The sequence below is a fragment of the Urocitellus parryii genome, chromosome 1, assembly GCF_045843805.1.
Source record: "Urocitellus parryii isolate mUroPar1 chromosome 1, mUroPar1.hap1, whole genome shotgun sequence".
Lineage (NCBI taxonomy): Eukaryota > Metazoa > Chordata > Mammalia > Rodentia > Sciuridae > Urocitellus > Urocitellus parryii.
The window spans coordinates 38996398-39013422 of record NC_135531.1 but is presented as its reverse complement, the minus strand read 5'-3'; the positions used below and the strand labels follow the sequence as shown (position 1 = coordinate 39013422).

At 39.6% G+C, this 17025-nt stretch overlaps 1 protein-coding gene and 1 non-coding gene across 3 annotated transcripts in view; one reads left to right on the top strand and one right to left on the bottom strand.

The window, feature by feature from the left end:
- The window catches only part of Parp8 (poly(ADP-ribose) polymerase family member 8), a 166675-nt gene extending 157791 nt beyond the window's left edge, over positions 1-8884 (bottom strand). The window contains exons 1-3 of one of the 2 annotated variants that reach the window (XM_026385927.2): positions 8544-8884; positions 8355-8456; positions 7367-7421 (exon numbers count right to left, since the gene is read on the bottom strand). In XM_026385927.2, the coding sequence (XP_026241712.2) occupies positions 7367-7421; positions 8355-8456; positions 8544-8649 (263 nt within the window). In that variant the 5' untranslated portion in view covers positions 8650-8884. Of the gene's footprint in view, positions 1-7366; positions 7422-7827; positions 8119-8354; positions 8457-8543 lie in introns of those variants that run through there. The other variant, XM_077795659.1, reaches the window with a different exon arrangement.
- Trnaa-agc (transfer RNA alanine (anticodon AGC)) lies at positions 1462-1534 on the top strand. The gene has a single exon. It is a non-coding gene; the product is annotated as a tRNA-Ala (tRNA).
- Positions 8885-17025: the final 8141 nt, after the last annotated feature.

The window sequence follows — 17025 nt, the reverse complement described above, 5'->3', positions numbered from 1 at the left end:
TTCGCTTAAATGTTTTTTTGTAAATGCTGGAGAGAGTAATGATGGGGAATTTAAATGGATTAGCCAAATATTTGCATAAGGATTCCACAGCCAGGGTACATAATTTTTCAGCTATGCATAGCACTGGTCTTAGGAACTTTCCTTGCCAAACAGTGCATTTTCAGCACTGCCCTTGGCAAACATCCACTGGCAATCCCTCCCCATCCCCAAACATTTCCAACTATTCTAGTCATGCCAGTTAAACCAATGCCCCTTAAACCTTACATAAACATTGACTTTTACTGCAATTTATTCCTACTCTGTCTGTTGCTAACTCAAAGTTACATTCATTACTCTGGCCTCAGTTTTTTTAGCTATAAAATGTGTATTAGCTTACAAAATGCCTCTTTGTCTTGGAAGCCAGGGATGAGGTAATGTAGAGAAGAAGCACAGCAGAGACTATGCTCAATAAATACCATTAGTGGTATTACTTTCATCCATGAAATAAATGAACTTTACATTTTGTTAATATATAAGCTTCAATAAAGCTATACCTGGGTTAAATTGGTGGTTACTTTAGATCAGTGGTTTTAAACCTCATTTAACAATGAAACCCTCTTTAAAAATTTATACAGAATTTTATACAGAACAGAAAAGAGAAGCTGTAATTTAAAAATGGATATGAAAATCCAGATCCTCACCACCTCATTCAGCTTCCTTCACACTCTCTTCCCAACTTATGAGGTAGCTTTCCAGGACTCCAAGGAAGACACTTTTTAAAGTCAGTATTTTGGATAACTAATGTAACATGAATTTATGATCAGCAAGTCCCAAGTGCCAAGAAGAACATGTTGACTTTTTATTTTAAAAAATGATCACTCTTTTCATTCTGACACCTTGAAGAATGCTTGATGATTTCAAAATAATGCATATTCCAAGACTTCGAGAATGAGCATTTCTACACTTCTTTCATAATGAAATTGATAGATCTTTTTAAGATGATGGAATTGCTTCTTTCGTTTTCCCAGTCCTATTTATCTTGGCTGCAAACCCAGGGATGGGATAATGTAGACAAGGAGCACAGCAATGATTTCCTTATCCTGAGCACACATATACTTCTCTTTTCTAAGGAAGTTCAAAGAAAACAAATGGCCTTACCTGTCTCTCCCTGCTGCATTCCATGACATGTGGAATTAACACATTAGGGGCCCAGGTGACTAGAGCCTCCAGAAAGTTTGCTTGACTTTTAATTTTTTCAAAAATTAAATTTTAATATTTTCAGCTGAATGAATTATATTTATAGTTCAAATTCACCAGTGCACCAAGGTTCCATAAGGTCCTATTATTTTAAACTATTATTATCTGTCTGTCCCTGAAAACATTTGAACATCCACCCAGAGAACAGATTTTATAATCTGGCTAGGCAATTTCTGTCACTATGGATCACATGAAATTCTGCTGCAAGAAACATCACCATGGGGCTGGGGTTGTGGCTCAGTGGTAGAGCACTTGCCTAGCATGCATGAGGCACTGGGTTCAATCCCCAGCACCACATAAACAAACTAAATAAACAAAATAAAGGTATTGTGTCCATCTACAACTAAAAAAATTAAAAAGAAAGAAAGATAGATAGATAGATCACCAGTTTGAGGGCTCTTTGGGTCATTTAGTTTAGCAAATTCCTTGTTGCCTGCCACATTCTTTAACATTCACTGAATATTCATTCAACATCTACTTATTGAGAAATAATATTATATTAGGCAGTGTGCTAGGGGATGGAGAAACCACAATGAATAGGATAAAGTTCCCATCCCTAAAATCAAAATCAAAGAGATGTAAACAGAAAATTACAATACAGACAGTCCTTGATATATTACATTTCCACTTAAAATTTTTCTACTGTTTGATGATACAAGAGCAATACAAATTTAGAAAAATCCATACTTTGATTTTTAAATTTTGATCTATTCCCAGGCTACTGATATGCTGTGTGATACTCTTACAATGCTGGGCAGTTCCAAATCAGCCACTTAATCACAAAGGGAATCAGTGCTCTGCAGTGTACTGTGTTGCTATGATTGGATATATTCTATGCTTTCTCAATGTACCATATTTTCAACTTACTGTGGATTTTGCAGGACTTAACACACACTGAAGCATCTGTACATTGTGACAACATAGTTTTAGAAATATCTAATAGAGTCTGGGGATGTGGCTCAGTGGTTAAGTGCCCGAGTTCAATTCCCAGTACTCCCTGCCAAAAAAAAAAAAAAATAGAAATACCTAACAAAATTACATGGGGCGGTGGGGGAGTAGGGAGGTGCCAAGAAGGACTTCGAGAGAATTTGGCTTAGCAAAGATCTCAACATTCAAAAATGATTATTTGTTTCAAAATGTGAAAAGGCCCAGGAGAAAGAGGTACCAAGTGTTTTGAGGAATTTTGCAAAGTACAATCAGAGGGCACACTTCAAAGGATGCCAGTGTATCCACAATCACATGGAAGAGTGTCTATTTGTACAACAGAGGTGTACACGAGCAGACAACCCCAAATATTCTGCCAAATATTACATTTCAAATTTTATAACGACTTTTAACATAATTATCTGAATTCTTATAATGCACTCTTACCCCTTAACTGGGAAATTATCCATTTAATAAACATTTATGCTCATATCCTTTTTAAAAGAAAAACATAAATATTATATTCTTGCATAAAAAAAGTGAGGGGTCTAGAGATGATAACACAGTCTTTAGATTTAAGTATTTTATGTGCACATAAAATTACAAAAATTCTAAAAGCATAAACTCTAATACAGAGAAATCATGGTTTTTAAAATTTCTTTTTCTTTTGGTACTTGGGATCAAACTCTGGGGCACTTTACCACTGAGATACATCCTCAAACCTTTTTATTCTAAGACAGGGTCTCACTAACTTGCTTAAGGTCTCACTAAATTGTTGAGTCTGGCCTCAAACTTGTGATCTTCCTGCCTTAAGCCTCCAGTGACTCTGGGATTAGAGGCCTGCACCACTGCCCCTAGCTTTATCTTTCTTTTTGGTATATCTTATTCTTTGATTTTTTTTTTTTTCCAATCAACAATTCTTATTTGCGTTTTTCAAAACTTCAAAGTTCCATTCTCATAATCTTTTCTTGGCTGACAGCTCCCAGAGAAGTCAGCATCAGAACCTCAGGGCTCCCCTCACTCTTACCTTGATTTTGATAACCACAGGACCCTAGGACTCACTTTCCCTATCCCCTCTGTAGCTGTCACCATCCATCTTAATCCCTCCTATTTCTTCTACCACTAACTCTATGTCTGACTGCAAGTAAGATGAAGAACCAGAACCCCAACCTTTGGAATTTTAAGGAGTTTCCTGATAATCAATAAGAGATAAAGAAACAGGAGAGATCATAAGCATCACAAATTATGAGGAAGAAATGAATTCTGATTAACTTTCAAATTGTGTACAGTAGAGGACTCAAATTGTGTACAGTAGAGGACTGTTCTTGGCAAACCTCCTGGGAGGAAGGACCAGAGAAAAACCATAGCTGTTGGGCTGGGGTTATGGCTCAGTGGTAGAACGATCACCTAGCGCGTGCAAGGCCCTGGGTTCAATCCTTAGCACCACATAAAAGTAAATAAATAAATAAAAGAAACAGACTCACTTAAAAAAAAAAAAAAAAAAAAGACCACAGCTGTCTCTGTACCTCTGATGGTTGTGGAATCATTCCAAGGAATTTGGCAATCAGGGATGTTATTAGATCCACTGCTAGAGTTAAGTATTCTTAAATATGCACCACAGGTTTTCAAACTTAGGTCGACACTATTAATAAATTCATAATATTTAACCCCATTTTCACTAAGTATTTCTCAACCAACAAATATCAAAATTACAACTCTCAACTAAGTATCTGCTTAATTTTTTTAATGTTAAAGTGTCTGCATGCTCAAAAAGGTTGAAAACCCTAATGTACATCAAGAACCACAGGTTCCAGGAGTACAATACAGCAGATCTTACACCATGGCTCTGTCGTTTAACTGAGTGAATTCCACCATGCATATTAAACTCTGAGGCTCAGTTTGCACATCCAAATCTAAGAACAGTAATTCTATCAACCTTCCTATTGGGAAAAATTAGATTAACTCAGTCTTTGAGCTGACCATTTCTCCCCCTCACTCCTCACCTAAAGTCCAAAACACAACAGCAGATGTTAACAGGCACCTTACCCCTCAGAGGACCACCAAATAAAAGGCCAATTTACTAGGCCACTGGTCAGCCCTAATACAATAGTCTATTTGCCATTTCCTGTTCTCCAGAGAAACATTTTAAATGGTGAACATTAAACATTTTTAGAAATTAATAATACCAAAAAATTAAATACAAAATGTTAAACATTTAAAAATTAATAATACAGGGGCTGGGGTTGTAGCTCAATGGTACATCACTTGCCTAGTATGAGGCACTGGGTTTGATCCTCAGCACCACATATAAGTAAATTAAAAAATAAGGTCCAGGGCTGGGGATATAGCTCAGTTGGTAGAAAGCTTGCCCCACATGCACAAGGCCCTGGGTTCAATCCCCAGCACCACAAAAATAAATAAAGGTCCATCAACAACTAAAATATATTTTTTTAAAAAAATTAATAGGTCAAAAACTTTTCAGTATTTCTTTTTAGTAGTAACATGAAAAATCAAATTTTATAACAGAATGTGATTCATAGTGTGAGAGAGGAAATGGTATGTTAAGTTTTATCTACAACTTGAATTAAAAATTATTCTGGGGGCTGGGGTTGTGGCTCAGTGGTACAGCGCTTGCCTAGCATGTGTGAGACACTGGATTCAAATCTCAGCACCACATATGAATAAAGTCCACTGACAAACTAAAAAAATATGTTTAAAAAAATTATTTTTGAAATATGCTCTGGATGATTCAGATGAAAAGGCAGTTTAGTCCAATTCAAGATAATCATGTACTATTCTCCATAAAACTCCCACTTAATTCAAAGCTGAACTAAGTCTAATTTACCCGAAAGGACACTATTAATCAATATTATAAGGTGGCAAGCACACAGAACACAGAGTCAAAATATAGCAGGATTATTTTAATTTTAAATGCATGGTAGTATTCACTCAGTATGGGAAATAGATAATATTGTTTTGTTTTCTTTGTTTTTGGTGGTATTGGAGATTGAATCCATGGGCATGCTAACCTCTGAGCCACATACATCCCCAGCCCTTTTTTTTCTTTTATTTTGAAAATAAAATAAAATAAAAACTTAAGCTCTCCCTAAATTGTCCAGGATGTCATTGACCTTAGGGTCCTCCTGCCTCAGCCTCTTGAGTTGCTGGGATTACCAGCAATTACAGGTGCACCACCATACCCAGCTAAATATCAGTTTCTAATATAGGTAATGAAAAACAATATATTTTAATTTTTAGGGAAAAAAAAAGTGCCTCGCTGTCCTCAAGTACAAACAATAAAAAGATTATCTAACATACTATGTATACTAAAACAACTTTTGATGTTGTACTGTAAAAGATGTTTGAGAAGACTAAACAATTATGCAGTTTGACCAGTTATCTTTCTTCATTCACCAGCTGTTCCACATTAGATATCAAAGTCCCAAGAATTTAAACCAGGGAAAAAAGCAAAACATTAAACCTTAGGAAAATTACATAGAAAAGGAAACATTTCTTTAAGAACAACCTTGGTACTTGCTCCAACAGTGAAAACTGATGTTATCTTGATTAGTTAATTATTCATCCCAACATGTAGGCCTTACTCCTGGAGGCATCCATACCTTCTCCACCTCCAACTTTGTGAACTGCTGGTTCAATAACTTGCTGATAAAAGATCTTAACTGCAGTATTTAACAGATCTTAGAGATTAAGTGTGTGTTTTACCCCCTCTACAGACAAGTAAACTAACACCAAAAGAACTAAAGTATCTTACAATCAGAAAACTGGTTAGTTGAAAAGCCCACTCATTCCTGTGTACACATTCTACTAGAACAGCTACAATTCTGACAACAGAGAACCCAGTGGATATCCACTCGACTGTGTGAGAATGTTTTCAATGGGCCACAGAGCACATTTAAACTGTTAAATTAATACAGAGGACATCAGTCATTTATTAATCTCCTTTGGATATTAAATGTATAAGTGGTATTAATTTAATCAAATATGCTCTAATTTAACTTTGTACATTCATTATAAAAATGATGGCACACTACAAAATTTAATGAAGTAATTTTACTCTTTCAAAAAAAAGTGGCTGAAATTCAATGATTCTCTGCTGTATTTTCAACTAGTAAATAATATACCCAACCTGGGGCTTAGATGTAGCATCTATAAGGGATACCTGATAACTTTTTCATTAAAGTTTTCTAAGCTGTAGAATACAGATCATAACTGTTCTAAAGATTCAATTAATATCAAGCTATTAAAAAGTATTTACAGAAGAAAGTTGTTTTTTTTTTTTTTTTGCAATTTATATGTCCATAAATGTTTCCATTAGCTAAGAGATATTTTGGAATGTGGTCAAATGATATTGAATGTCAAGTCCTAACAGCAGGGCTGAGCTGAGTCCCCCTTAGGCTAAAATCTGACAGTTTTTCTACATGGCCATTGCTTTTTTAAACCATGATTGTCCCTAAAAAGGATTAGGAGAAAATCCTAACTTCACAAATGAAGACACCAAGGTATATCTGAATTGCTACCTTTCAATTTAACTCTACCTCCTCAATAAAAAATTGGATTTGGGCTTGTTTCAAGCTGACAATTTACTACTAAAATGTGTGCCTCTCATTCTTCCCCCAAAGATAGAAGTCATCCAGTCCAGTTACACATAACTCTCCGAATTCTTTCCTACAACAAAATGTAAAAATTAAAGTACCACTCCTTAAAAAAGAAAGAAAGAGAGCGAGCTGTGTGTAGAATTGGCAGGCTACATGTTTATGTCAAGCTTCAGAAAACATGGAAACATAGAGCCACAATTCACCAGGAAAATCACCAGTGTGATCAAACTATTTTGTGATATTTTGTCTTTTATGCATTTCACTTCATACCCAACATTCCAGTTTTACACCGGCTCGCTGTATCAACCACAGAATGCCTCAAGAGCAATCTACTACTGTAGCAGAACAGTTTTAACGGAAGAGTTCGGCTCACAGCCCATAGAGTGGTTTTAGAAACACTTCAAACATATTTATTTTCTCTCTGCTACGTAAAACGTGGGGACATCATACTTGGGACCTGGCTAAAGAAGAGCGGCAAGAATTAAAGACACAAGCAAACAAAATACCATCCCCGAACACCGAATACGCTCAGAACAAAGGAAACATAAGCGTGTGAACAGGAAATGAAGCAACTCTATCCACATAAATACCTTTTGGGGCCGCCAACGTAGGTGAAAGTAAAGGTGGAGTCTGAGTACCTGAAATCTGAAACGGAAAGTCCGGTTAAAAGCTATCCCTCGACTGGATTTCTTTTAACCCCAATCCTGACTTGAACCCCTTATGTACCGGAGCTTAGGGGAGGCCTGGACCCGCAGGAGGAGAGGGCTGGACAGCCGAGAGGTCTCGGCTCCCCGTCGCACGGGAGGGGATGCTGCGCACCCCCCAGCCGGGTGTAACGGGAGGCCGCCCCCCGCAACAAGTGCCGGGTGCCATGGCAACGGCGGGAATTTCCCGGTCGGGCAGCCGGAAGCGGCCCCCGCCGGGCTTCAGGCTGCGAAAGCAAAATCTGATCCCTCTTTCGGGGGAGCAAAATGGACGAAAGGCGACCCCCAGGCTGGAGAGCTGTGTGCCTCGGGAGCCCTTGTAATCACTTCACTTTCCGGGGCACTACCTTGCCAGTCGGAGAACCCAGGGAGCCAAAGGGGCCGGGGATCCGGCCAGCGCTGGCCCCCAGGGGCCTCGGCGCCAGGCGCAGCAGAGGAGCGCAGCGCAACGGGCTCCATTCCCGGCCACCGCCGCTCAGCCCATTGCGCAAACCCGGCGGGTCCAACCCGCCCCGCTCGGCCGCCGCTGCTGGAACCCGGGAGGCTGACTTGGACGCTTCGGGCATCTCCAGGGGCTAGAATACAACGCCCAGCCCCTCCGCCTAGACCTCTGCTCGGGCCACCCGGGTTCTGCCCGCAACGCTGGTGGCTGCTCTAGACTTGGGGGGAGGGGGAGGAGAGACTGGCGCCCCTTCCCCCTTTTGGCTCCCACTCTCGTGGCAGCAGCTGTTGCCAAATGAACCCCAGAATGGGGACGTGCAACCCACCCACCCCCAGCCACACAAGTCGCGGTCAGAAAACTGGGAAGGAGGGCGGCGGGCGGGCAAGAGGAAGCTGGCTCTGGGTCCGAGGCTCTGGGAAGGCGAGAACTCACCTGCAAACAGGCAGTCTTTCTCGGCTCTGGACTTCTGGATCACGACGTCGATATCCTTCTGAATTCGCTCTTGCCTTGAACACATCCCCATTAAATAAATCCCTGGAAAAGAAGCAGCCGCTATTTCCACCCCACCCCACCCCCCTCGCACGCTTCCAGCTTTCGTAAATATTCAGTTAAAAATGAAACCTCTGGCCGAGGCAGGGGCTGAAGACGAAGTGGTTTCGGAAGTGATCCCGGGTGAGAGAGGAGGTGGTGGTGGAGGAGGAGGAGGGGGGGGAGGTCGGCTTTGCATTCCCAGATGTGACCGCCCAGCTGCTGCTTGCCGCTGCTGGATTCCAATTTCCTCCCCTTCTGACAATGGATGGTGATGACACCGAGTCTCACTTTCTCCCTCCCCCGCCCGGACTAACGGCCGTGGGGGCCAAGGGTGCCGGGGACCGCCGGAGAGCGATCACCGGCGGGGCGGCGGGCGCCGGCGAGGGGCGAGCCCCGCTCCGACTCACGCGCGCACACCCCTCGCGGCCCGCACGCCGGCCTTCCACACCCGCGCACACTCGCGCCCGCGGGCGGCGACGGCCGTGCCCTGGCTGCTGCAGCGCCTCCCGCCCGCCGCAGACCCTCCCGCGCCCGCCGCCGGGTCACCCAGCCCGGCCGCGCGCCGCCAGGGCTTTAATAGTATCCGCCATCCCCGGCGCAGGCTGGATTTCCCCACCCCCGACCTCCACTCGCGCCTGGAGCTGAGTGACAATGTAGGTAGTGAAGATTCCCTGGGGCTCCCAGCGTTCCCTCCCCCTCCGCCACTTTTATGAATTCGACTCCACTTTCAAAAGGAATTATGAGTCATATGGAAAACCCAAACCGGAGTGGCTGGGAGGGAGAAAGGGGGAAAGAAAAATCTTTTAAATTAAAAATTAAATAAATAAAGTGAACAAATCGTTCCTTGTTGCCACTGCAGGCGAGATGGAAAAAGCCTTGAAATTACTCCAGACACAAACCCTCCGACTCCATGTCCGAGTTTATTTATTTATGTATTTATTTACTTATTTCCCGACTTATTTTCTCCCATGTCAAAGTATTTCAGCACACTTTGGGCTCCCATTATGAAAAGCTGCCCTTTTTGAGGGACTTCTTCCACTTCCAAAGACTCGCAATTCTTCCCTCTTGCTAATTAATTAATGAATAAATAAATAAATGACAGAAGCAGTTAGAATAGAATGTGCCAGGTCCTTCTTACAACTTGAATATCCGCTTGGCTTTTAAAAAGCCACCCTTTTGCCATTTAGCTGAGGGAAAACTCCCGCAACCATGTTCTCTTGTTTAGAAATAAGATGCTGCTCAGATCCTTGCTTCTTGTCCTGCCTAAGGACACCTTAAGCTGATGTCGTTGACCTACGTTTATTGCCACATGTAATTTGAATAGGAGAGTATGTGGACTTTTCTCTACTGAGAAGGCTCCCCACCCCCACCCTGTGTACAATGTCTCATTTCGTTTTGCATTCCAAGTGCCTCGTGCAGTGCCTGGAATACAGTAGAGGGGTCTAAATGCTGACTGAATGCGTGCATAGATGAATGCGGTTTCCTTGCAGCCTTTCTTCATAGGTACCCTAGTTTCAATCAGCTTTTCTCATCAGGACAAGTTTCCAAGAATTGACGAACTGGCTCAGACCCTTACTCAGTTCAGTTCTGATTCTGACATTGGCAACATGATGTTTAGGAAAGTAAGAATGTCATCCCTGATATATGCTCACAATTCTAGCAAATCAAAAGCAAGAGAAAACAGGTTCCAATTCTTTCATCTTGCAGGAAAGAAAACATCAGTCAAAGATTCCTTGTACAGCCACACTCACTATGAGTTATAAAGTGCCTCTGCATTCTCTAGATCCACTGCAGCCTTTACTTCTGCTCAGTCCTCTCCTGAAATGCTTCCTGACTTGGGAGGGACAGGTTCAAGTTCTTCTTGGCTATGCTGCTTTGTGTAGGCCTCAACCGCCAAAAGCACTTTCCTCTTCTCCACATCATCACTGAGTTTCCCAAGTGTGTTCTTTGTCCATCATTTTCTCTACTTTCTCTACAAGCCTGAAAATTTATTAGCTCACAAGAATTGTTTTAATAGTTGTCTAGCCATAAGGCTTATATTTTCAAAGTATAACACAAGTAAATTTAAAATAGCTCTAAAGCTACAAAATGTTGTTTGCCTGGATCATCTCTTAGTTTACTACTTACTCCATAAAATAGACCTCCCTGTGAGCTGTCCTATATCTGATTTTCCTCAAGTTTCATGGGCTGCCCTGCTTTTGTTAAAAAAGCTAACCTCACCCTATTCATGCCCTAAAGGTGTGATATATTTAAATATTTTTTTAAACCTTGAGGGGTAAGATAAAAAAAAAAAAAAAAAAAAAACTTTTCTATCTAGTATCCATTTCTCAAGGTCAGCTTCTCCTATAAACAAAACATGAGTGCCCCAGGCTAGATCCTTATAGAATGATTCAAACTCTGACCACAACCCGGGTCCTTACTCCATCTCAGACTCTTATTTAAGTATTTAGCTTCCTACTGGGTGTGGTGGTGCATGCCTGCAATCCCAGTGACTCAGGAGGCTGACGCAGGAGGACTACAAGTTCAAGGCCAGCCTCAGCAACTTAGGGAGGCCATAAGCAACTTAGTGAGACCCTTTCTCAAAATAAAAAGGGCTTAGGGATTTGACTCAGTGGTAAAGTGCACCTGGGTTCATCCCCAGTACCTAAATAAATAAATAAATATTTAGCTTCCTAGTGCTCAAAAAGCTCCTTTACTGACAATTATAATGACCTTTGAGAGAAGACAGTACTATCCCTGCCTTTATCACTCATATGCACAAACACACTTGCATCCAGGAACATAGCATATGATAGACCTTCATTGTCTTCTTAAAACCAACATTCAGGATGAGGGAGAGTTCTGGTGGTGTCCCATAATAAATTAAAGATAATAATTTATATGTTGGGTCATAAAGTCTAGTTGAAAAACTCATCCATTTAGGAAAATTATCTCATGTCAAAATGTAAATTCCTTGCCTATACTGAAAGACCCAACTGGAGAAATATAAGGTAACGGTCATATAGCATGAACTTCAACAATGTCATGTAAGTGTGTAAGCTATGTGATGTAAAATAAGTCCAGAATTTATTAAGTACCAGGTACTGCTCTAAAAGATGTATCTATATTAATTCATTTAACATTGACAATAACACTATATAGTAGCTGTTATTATTCTTTGTATTTTACCAAGGAGGAAACTGAGGCACAAGAGGGTTAATCAACTCCTCAAAGGTGGGATAGGGCCGTCAATGAATGTTTTCCTCTCTACCAAACTTTCAGCATTTGAACAGAACTTAAGAGAGATAAGTGATCAGTATTTTCACTGGGATGTAGCCAGGTACAGAAATACATGCCTGTAATCCCAGTGACTTGGGAGACTGAGGCAGGAGGATCAAGTGTTCAAGGCCAGCATGAGCAATTTAGTGAGACACTGTTTCAAAATAAAAACTAAAAAATGTAGGGGATATAGTTCAGTGGTAAATCACTCCTGGATTCAAACCCACCCCTGTACCACAAAAAAAAATAAAGTAAAAAGAAGAGAAATCTCTTTGGGAATAAATAAAGCCAATGGCCACAGGCTAAAAAGTGAAACCAAGGACACCATATAATAGATTCTAAAGGAGTCCTGAGGCCTATGGCTTCTCAAAATAGTCTCTGCTAGTGGCAGTTTTATTTCCCTTTCTTGTACTGAACTTCCTTTCTCAAATGATCCAACTCTTAGTAAAGTCTTAAGGAAAGAGCCTATCCTCTGCTATTCCAGGGGAATTGAGAAAAGAGAGAGAGAGAGATAGGATTAGCAAGGGAGGCAGGATTATAGCATCTGTCAAACACATGATGATGTCATGATCAAGGAATGCCCAGCAGCTAGGGTCTCTGGTAGAAAGAGCATCCAATTTGCTCTGTAGCTGAATCAGGGAAAGACAGGGTGGGTCCAAGGAATCCTGGTTGGAAGCAATCACATAGGGACTTTAAACCAAGTTGAGAAATGTTAAGTCACCAAATCTCAAAAGTGCTTTTCAATTACTGGATTTATGAAATTTCTCCTTGAAGTCGTTCTTTAGTGGAAAGACATTCATGAAATTCAAAATGCCTGCTGGGTCCAATTGGCCTTTTCTAGTTCTTTTTCTTTTTCAAGGTATTGGGGATAGAAACCAGTGGCACTCTACAACTGAGCATTCCCTGCCCCTAGCCTCCTCTAAATAGAGCAACATACTTTAGGATACTACTCGTAGTTTTGTGTCTTGTTTTGGGAGAAACTAATTCTGGTTTCTTTGTTTCATTTTGTTTACCTCATTGGATAAGTCTAGTCATCAAAGTATGACCAAATCAAAATCAGCTTTGAATAAATTTGAAAAATGGAAGAGTATTTTAGGTGGTTTAATGTGAAATTTGTCACAGTTTCATTCTTAACATACCTCCTAACATAAGGTCAGAGGGAACAACAGAATGACGGTTTTATATGACCTTTTCTAGCACTTTACTGAACCCCACTAATACCAAAACTACAGCATGAAACCTGAACTCTTTCTAGTTGCAAGTTTTGCTTTACTTTTGATCCCTTTTTTTTTTCACATTAAGTGTTATTTTTCCATTCTTACCCTATGTTACAAATACCGGGGTGTAGCAAGAAATCAAATACGTGCTCAAAAGTAGCTCAGCAAGGGGCTGGGATTATAACTCAGTGATAGAGTCCTTGCCTCGCACATGTGAAGCACTGGTTTCGATCCTCAGCACCACATAAAAATAAATAAAATAGCCGGGCGCTGTGGTGCATGCCTGTAATCCCAGCAGCTCAGGAGGCTGAGGCAGGAGGATCAAAGCCAGCCTCAGCAATGGCGAGGCACTAGGCAACTCAGTGAAACACTGTCTCTAAATAAAATACAAAATAGGGCTGAGGATGTGGCTCAGTGGTCGAGTGCCCCTGAGTTCAATCCCCAGTACCAAAAATAAATAAAGTAAAAGAAATTGTGTCCATCTTAAAAAAAAAAAAAAAAAAAAAAAAAAGGCAGCTCAGCAAAACTTTACAGGTTGTGTTACCAAACAAAGTGGCAAACAAGCACACTTGGGTGTTTTTATCCCTAACACAACATTGCCATTTTCTCTGGTAGGAGAGGCTCATGGTTACAATCTATGCAATTGGCTAATTTTAAAATTGGGGAGGGCAAAGTGAAAGGATGCACTTAAAATGGTTATGATTGGATACAGGTTGGGAAGCTCAAAATGGCTATGATTGGACCTTCCATCCCAGTTAAAGCTAAATACTGTATTCTGGAAGCATCCTCAGTCCCAGGTAGTATAGACTTCTCACCATCTCATATAAACAAACTTCTAAGTTTATACTCATTTATATTAGTTCTTTGATTTGAATACATACTTCTCCTTTTCTTTCTGATACTGGGGATTGAACCCAGGGTCTCATGCATGCTAGACAAGTGCTCTACCACTAAACTATATCCCTAGTCCCTATAAACATAGCTATATATATATATATATATATATATATATATATATATATATATATACAGAATATCTTTATCTTGTTTATTTATTTTTTATGTGGTGCTTACGATCAAACCCAGTGCCTCACCTGTACTAGGCAAGAGCTCTACCACTGAGCTACAACCCCAGCCCTTTCATAATCTTATTTTGAAACAGGATCTGGTCTTGCCTAGGCTGGCTTTGACTTTTTTGCAATGCTCCTTCCTCAGCCTCCTGTGTAGTTGAAATTACAGGGCACATCTAGTATTCTTTATTTTTATTTTTATTTTTTTGTGGTGCTGGGGATTGAACTCAGGGCCCTGTGCGTGAGAGGAAGCACTCTACCAACTGAGTTGTATGCCCATCCCCCTGGTATTCTTTATTTTTAAAAGTATACAAATACTGCATAAACATATTCTCAGTACATGGAGTACATTTGTACATGAAGTCTCAAATGATTTGAGACATTTGTACACAGACCTTTGTACATTAGTACATGGAGTTAAATGTCAAAATTCCCACTCATTCAAACTCCTAGTTCTATTCCTCACTCTTATCAGTAACAACTATTAATAATTACTTGGGAATCTTCTCATTCTTGCATTCATATAGCTGTACATGAGTATAAATATGTTGATAGATTTATAATATAACTTTTAATTTATATAGAATCAAACAATAGATGCAACATGATGTTTCTACTTGTCTAGTAATAATTACTTTCTACATCAATGCAAAAAAGATCTACCTCATTCCTTTTAGTCACTGCAGAGAATTGTAACAAATGAATGCACAGGTAATATATTTTAACCAGGCCTCTGCAGTCATGCTGGTCTTTCCAAAGTGTTTTGTGATTAAAACAATTTGCAATAAACGCACATCTTTATGCACAGTTTCAGAAGTTTCTTTGGGATAAATTGTTAGAAGTAGATTGACTGGATCACAGGGAACTGGCAATTTTGATAGGTACAACCAAATTGATCTCAAAATTGCTTTATCATTTTATACCCCATCAATTATATTTGAGAATACCTAATTCTCTGCAATATTCCTAGCAGTAGACACCGTCTGTCTTTAATTTTTTTCTAAACAACTGAATAAAAAATATTAATCTTATTTTTATTTGAACTTCCCTGTTTATTAAAGTGAAATCGGGCATTATTCCAACTGCTAAGTGACAATTTGTATACTTTGTTTGTTTTGATACTGGGGATTGAGCCCAGGGGCACGCTATCACTGAACTATAGCCCCAACCCTTTTTATTTTATTTTGAGACAGTGTCTCACTAAGTTGCTCACACTTTCTCCAATTTGTGATCCTCCTGCCTCAGCCTCTCAAGTGGCAGGGATTGCAGACACAGACCATCATAATCAGCTGTATAATTTCTTTGCATGATCACCTCTTATATCTTTTCTGTATTTTCCTATTGAGGTTTCTGACTTTGTATTACAGTATTCATGAAAGGTCTTATATATTCTGGGTAGCAATCCCTTTTCTGTTGTAATCTTCAGTCATACAGAAGTTATAAATTTTTATTTACAAAAAACTTTACAACTCTAAAGTAAATACTACCTTCTTTAAAAAAAATCTTTCCTGATTTCTCCAAGTCAGTAATCTTCCTTCTTCCTGAACTTTCCTTTTATACAATGTAAATTCCTTCATGGCAGGAGTTGTTCTTATTCACCTTAATAATCACCAAATGCTATATGATGGAGACTATTTTAATCAGCAAAATAATGCAAAAGAATGCGCAGTAGTTCAATGGATAAGCATTGGGTTAATGTGAGGTCTTACTTATTGTCCTTTATTGTTGTTGTTTAAATTCCCATAGATTTAGATTCCACTTGCTATTTATTCCTAAACAGCCCTTGAGACAATGCTAACTACATTGGAGATACAAAGTACAGTACTCATTGATTGGCTGATTGACTCTCTTTTGTATCGACTTTCAGTATTCATGCTTTCTTTACAACAGAAATATTTCCCCAAGAGTACTTTAGGGGACATTATTTTTATATTATATAATGAGATTTCCCATCAAGATGATCCAAGGTAGATTTTGGGAAAAAGTAGATTGAATAAAGTTAAATAAAGTGCTCTTTAAATAAGTTTGGGCCTGATCTATACCTAATGTGGCATTTTTAAAAAGTTTTAGATGATTGAACATTTAAGTTTGTTTATCACTGCTCCCCCCCCCCCCGCCTCTTTGAAAATGTTTACTCAGTAGTTATGTTCATGTAATTTTAATAACACGTTTTTAAAATTCAGGTAAAGTTTCCATTGTATGTTGTTTTTCTTCCCTAGGATATCAACTATGAAATTTTTTTTTTTTTTTTTTTTTTTTTTTTTGTACTGGGAATTGAGCCCGGGATGCTTTGCCATTAAACTACATTCCCCAGCCCTTTTTATTTATTTATTTTTATTTTGAAACAGGTCTCACTAAGTTGCTTAGGGCCTTACTAAATTGCTGAGCCTGGAACTTGTGATTCTCCTGCCTCAGCCTCCCGAGTCTAGGATTATAGGCATGTGACACAGCACCTGGCAAAGTTGATTTGTCTTCAGCAAAATAATGCAATAGAAATTTTTGCACCCAGCACTGTGAAACAATTTTAACACTCATCTCAAGGAAAGCTTGTGATGACTGAACTTTGGAGGAAAACAGTCTCAACTTCTGACTCTGCAGCTTTCCAAATATGTGAATCAGGGTGAGGTGCATGATTTTGTTGTTGTTGTTGTTGCCATCACTCTTTTTATCCATTATTTATTTGTTATATTTTTGCATGCCAGGGACATTGAACCTAGGGCATTGTGTGTACTAGGCAAGCACTCCACCACTAAGCTACACTCCTAGCCCAACACAATTTCTAATTATATAAAATCTCAATTTTCTCATTTGAAAAATGGGAGGAACAAAGTCTTCCATCCCTTAGCAGTTGTAGGAGAGGGTTAAATAAGATAAACATGACAAAAATACAAAAGCTATTTATTAGAAATAATTATTGTAGGACCCAGTGGGGCATGCCTATAATCCCCAGCATCTTGAGGGGCTGAGGCAGGAGGATCACAAATTCAAAGCCAGCCGCAGCAACTTAGTGAGTGCCCTAAGCAACTT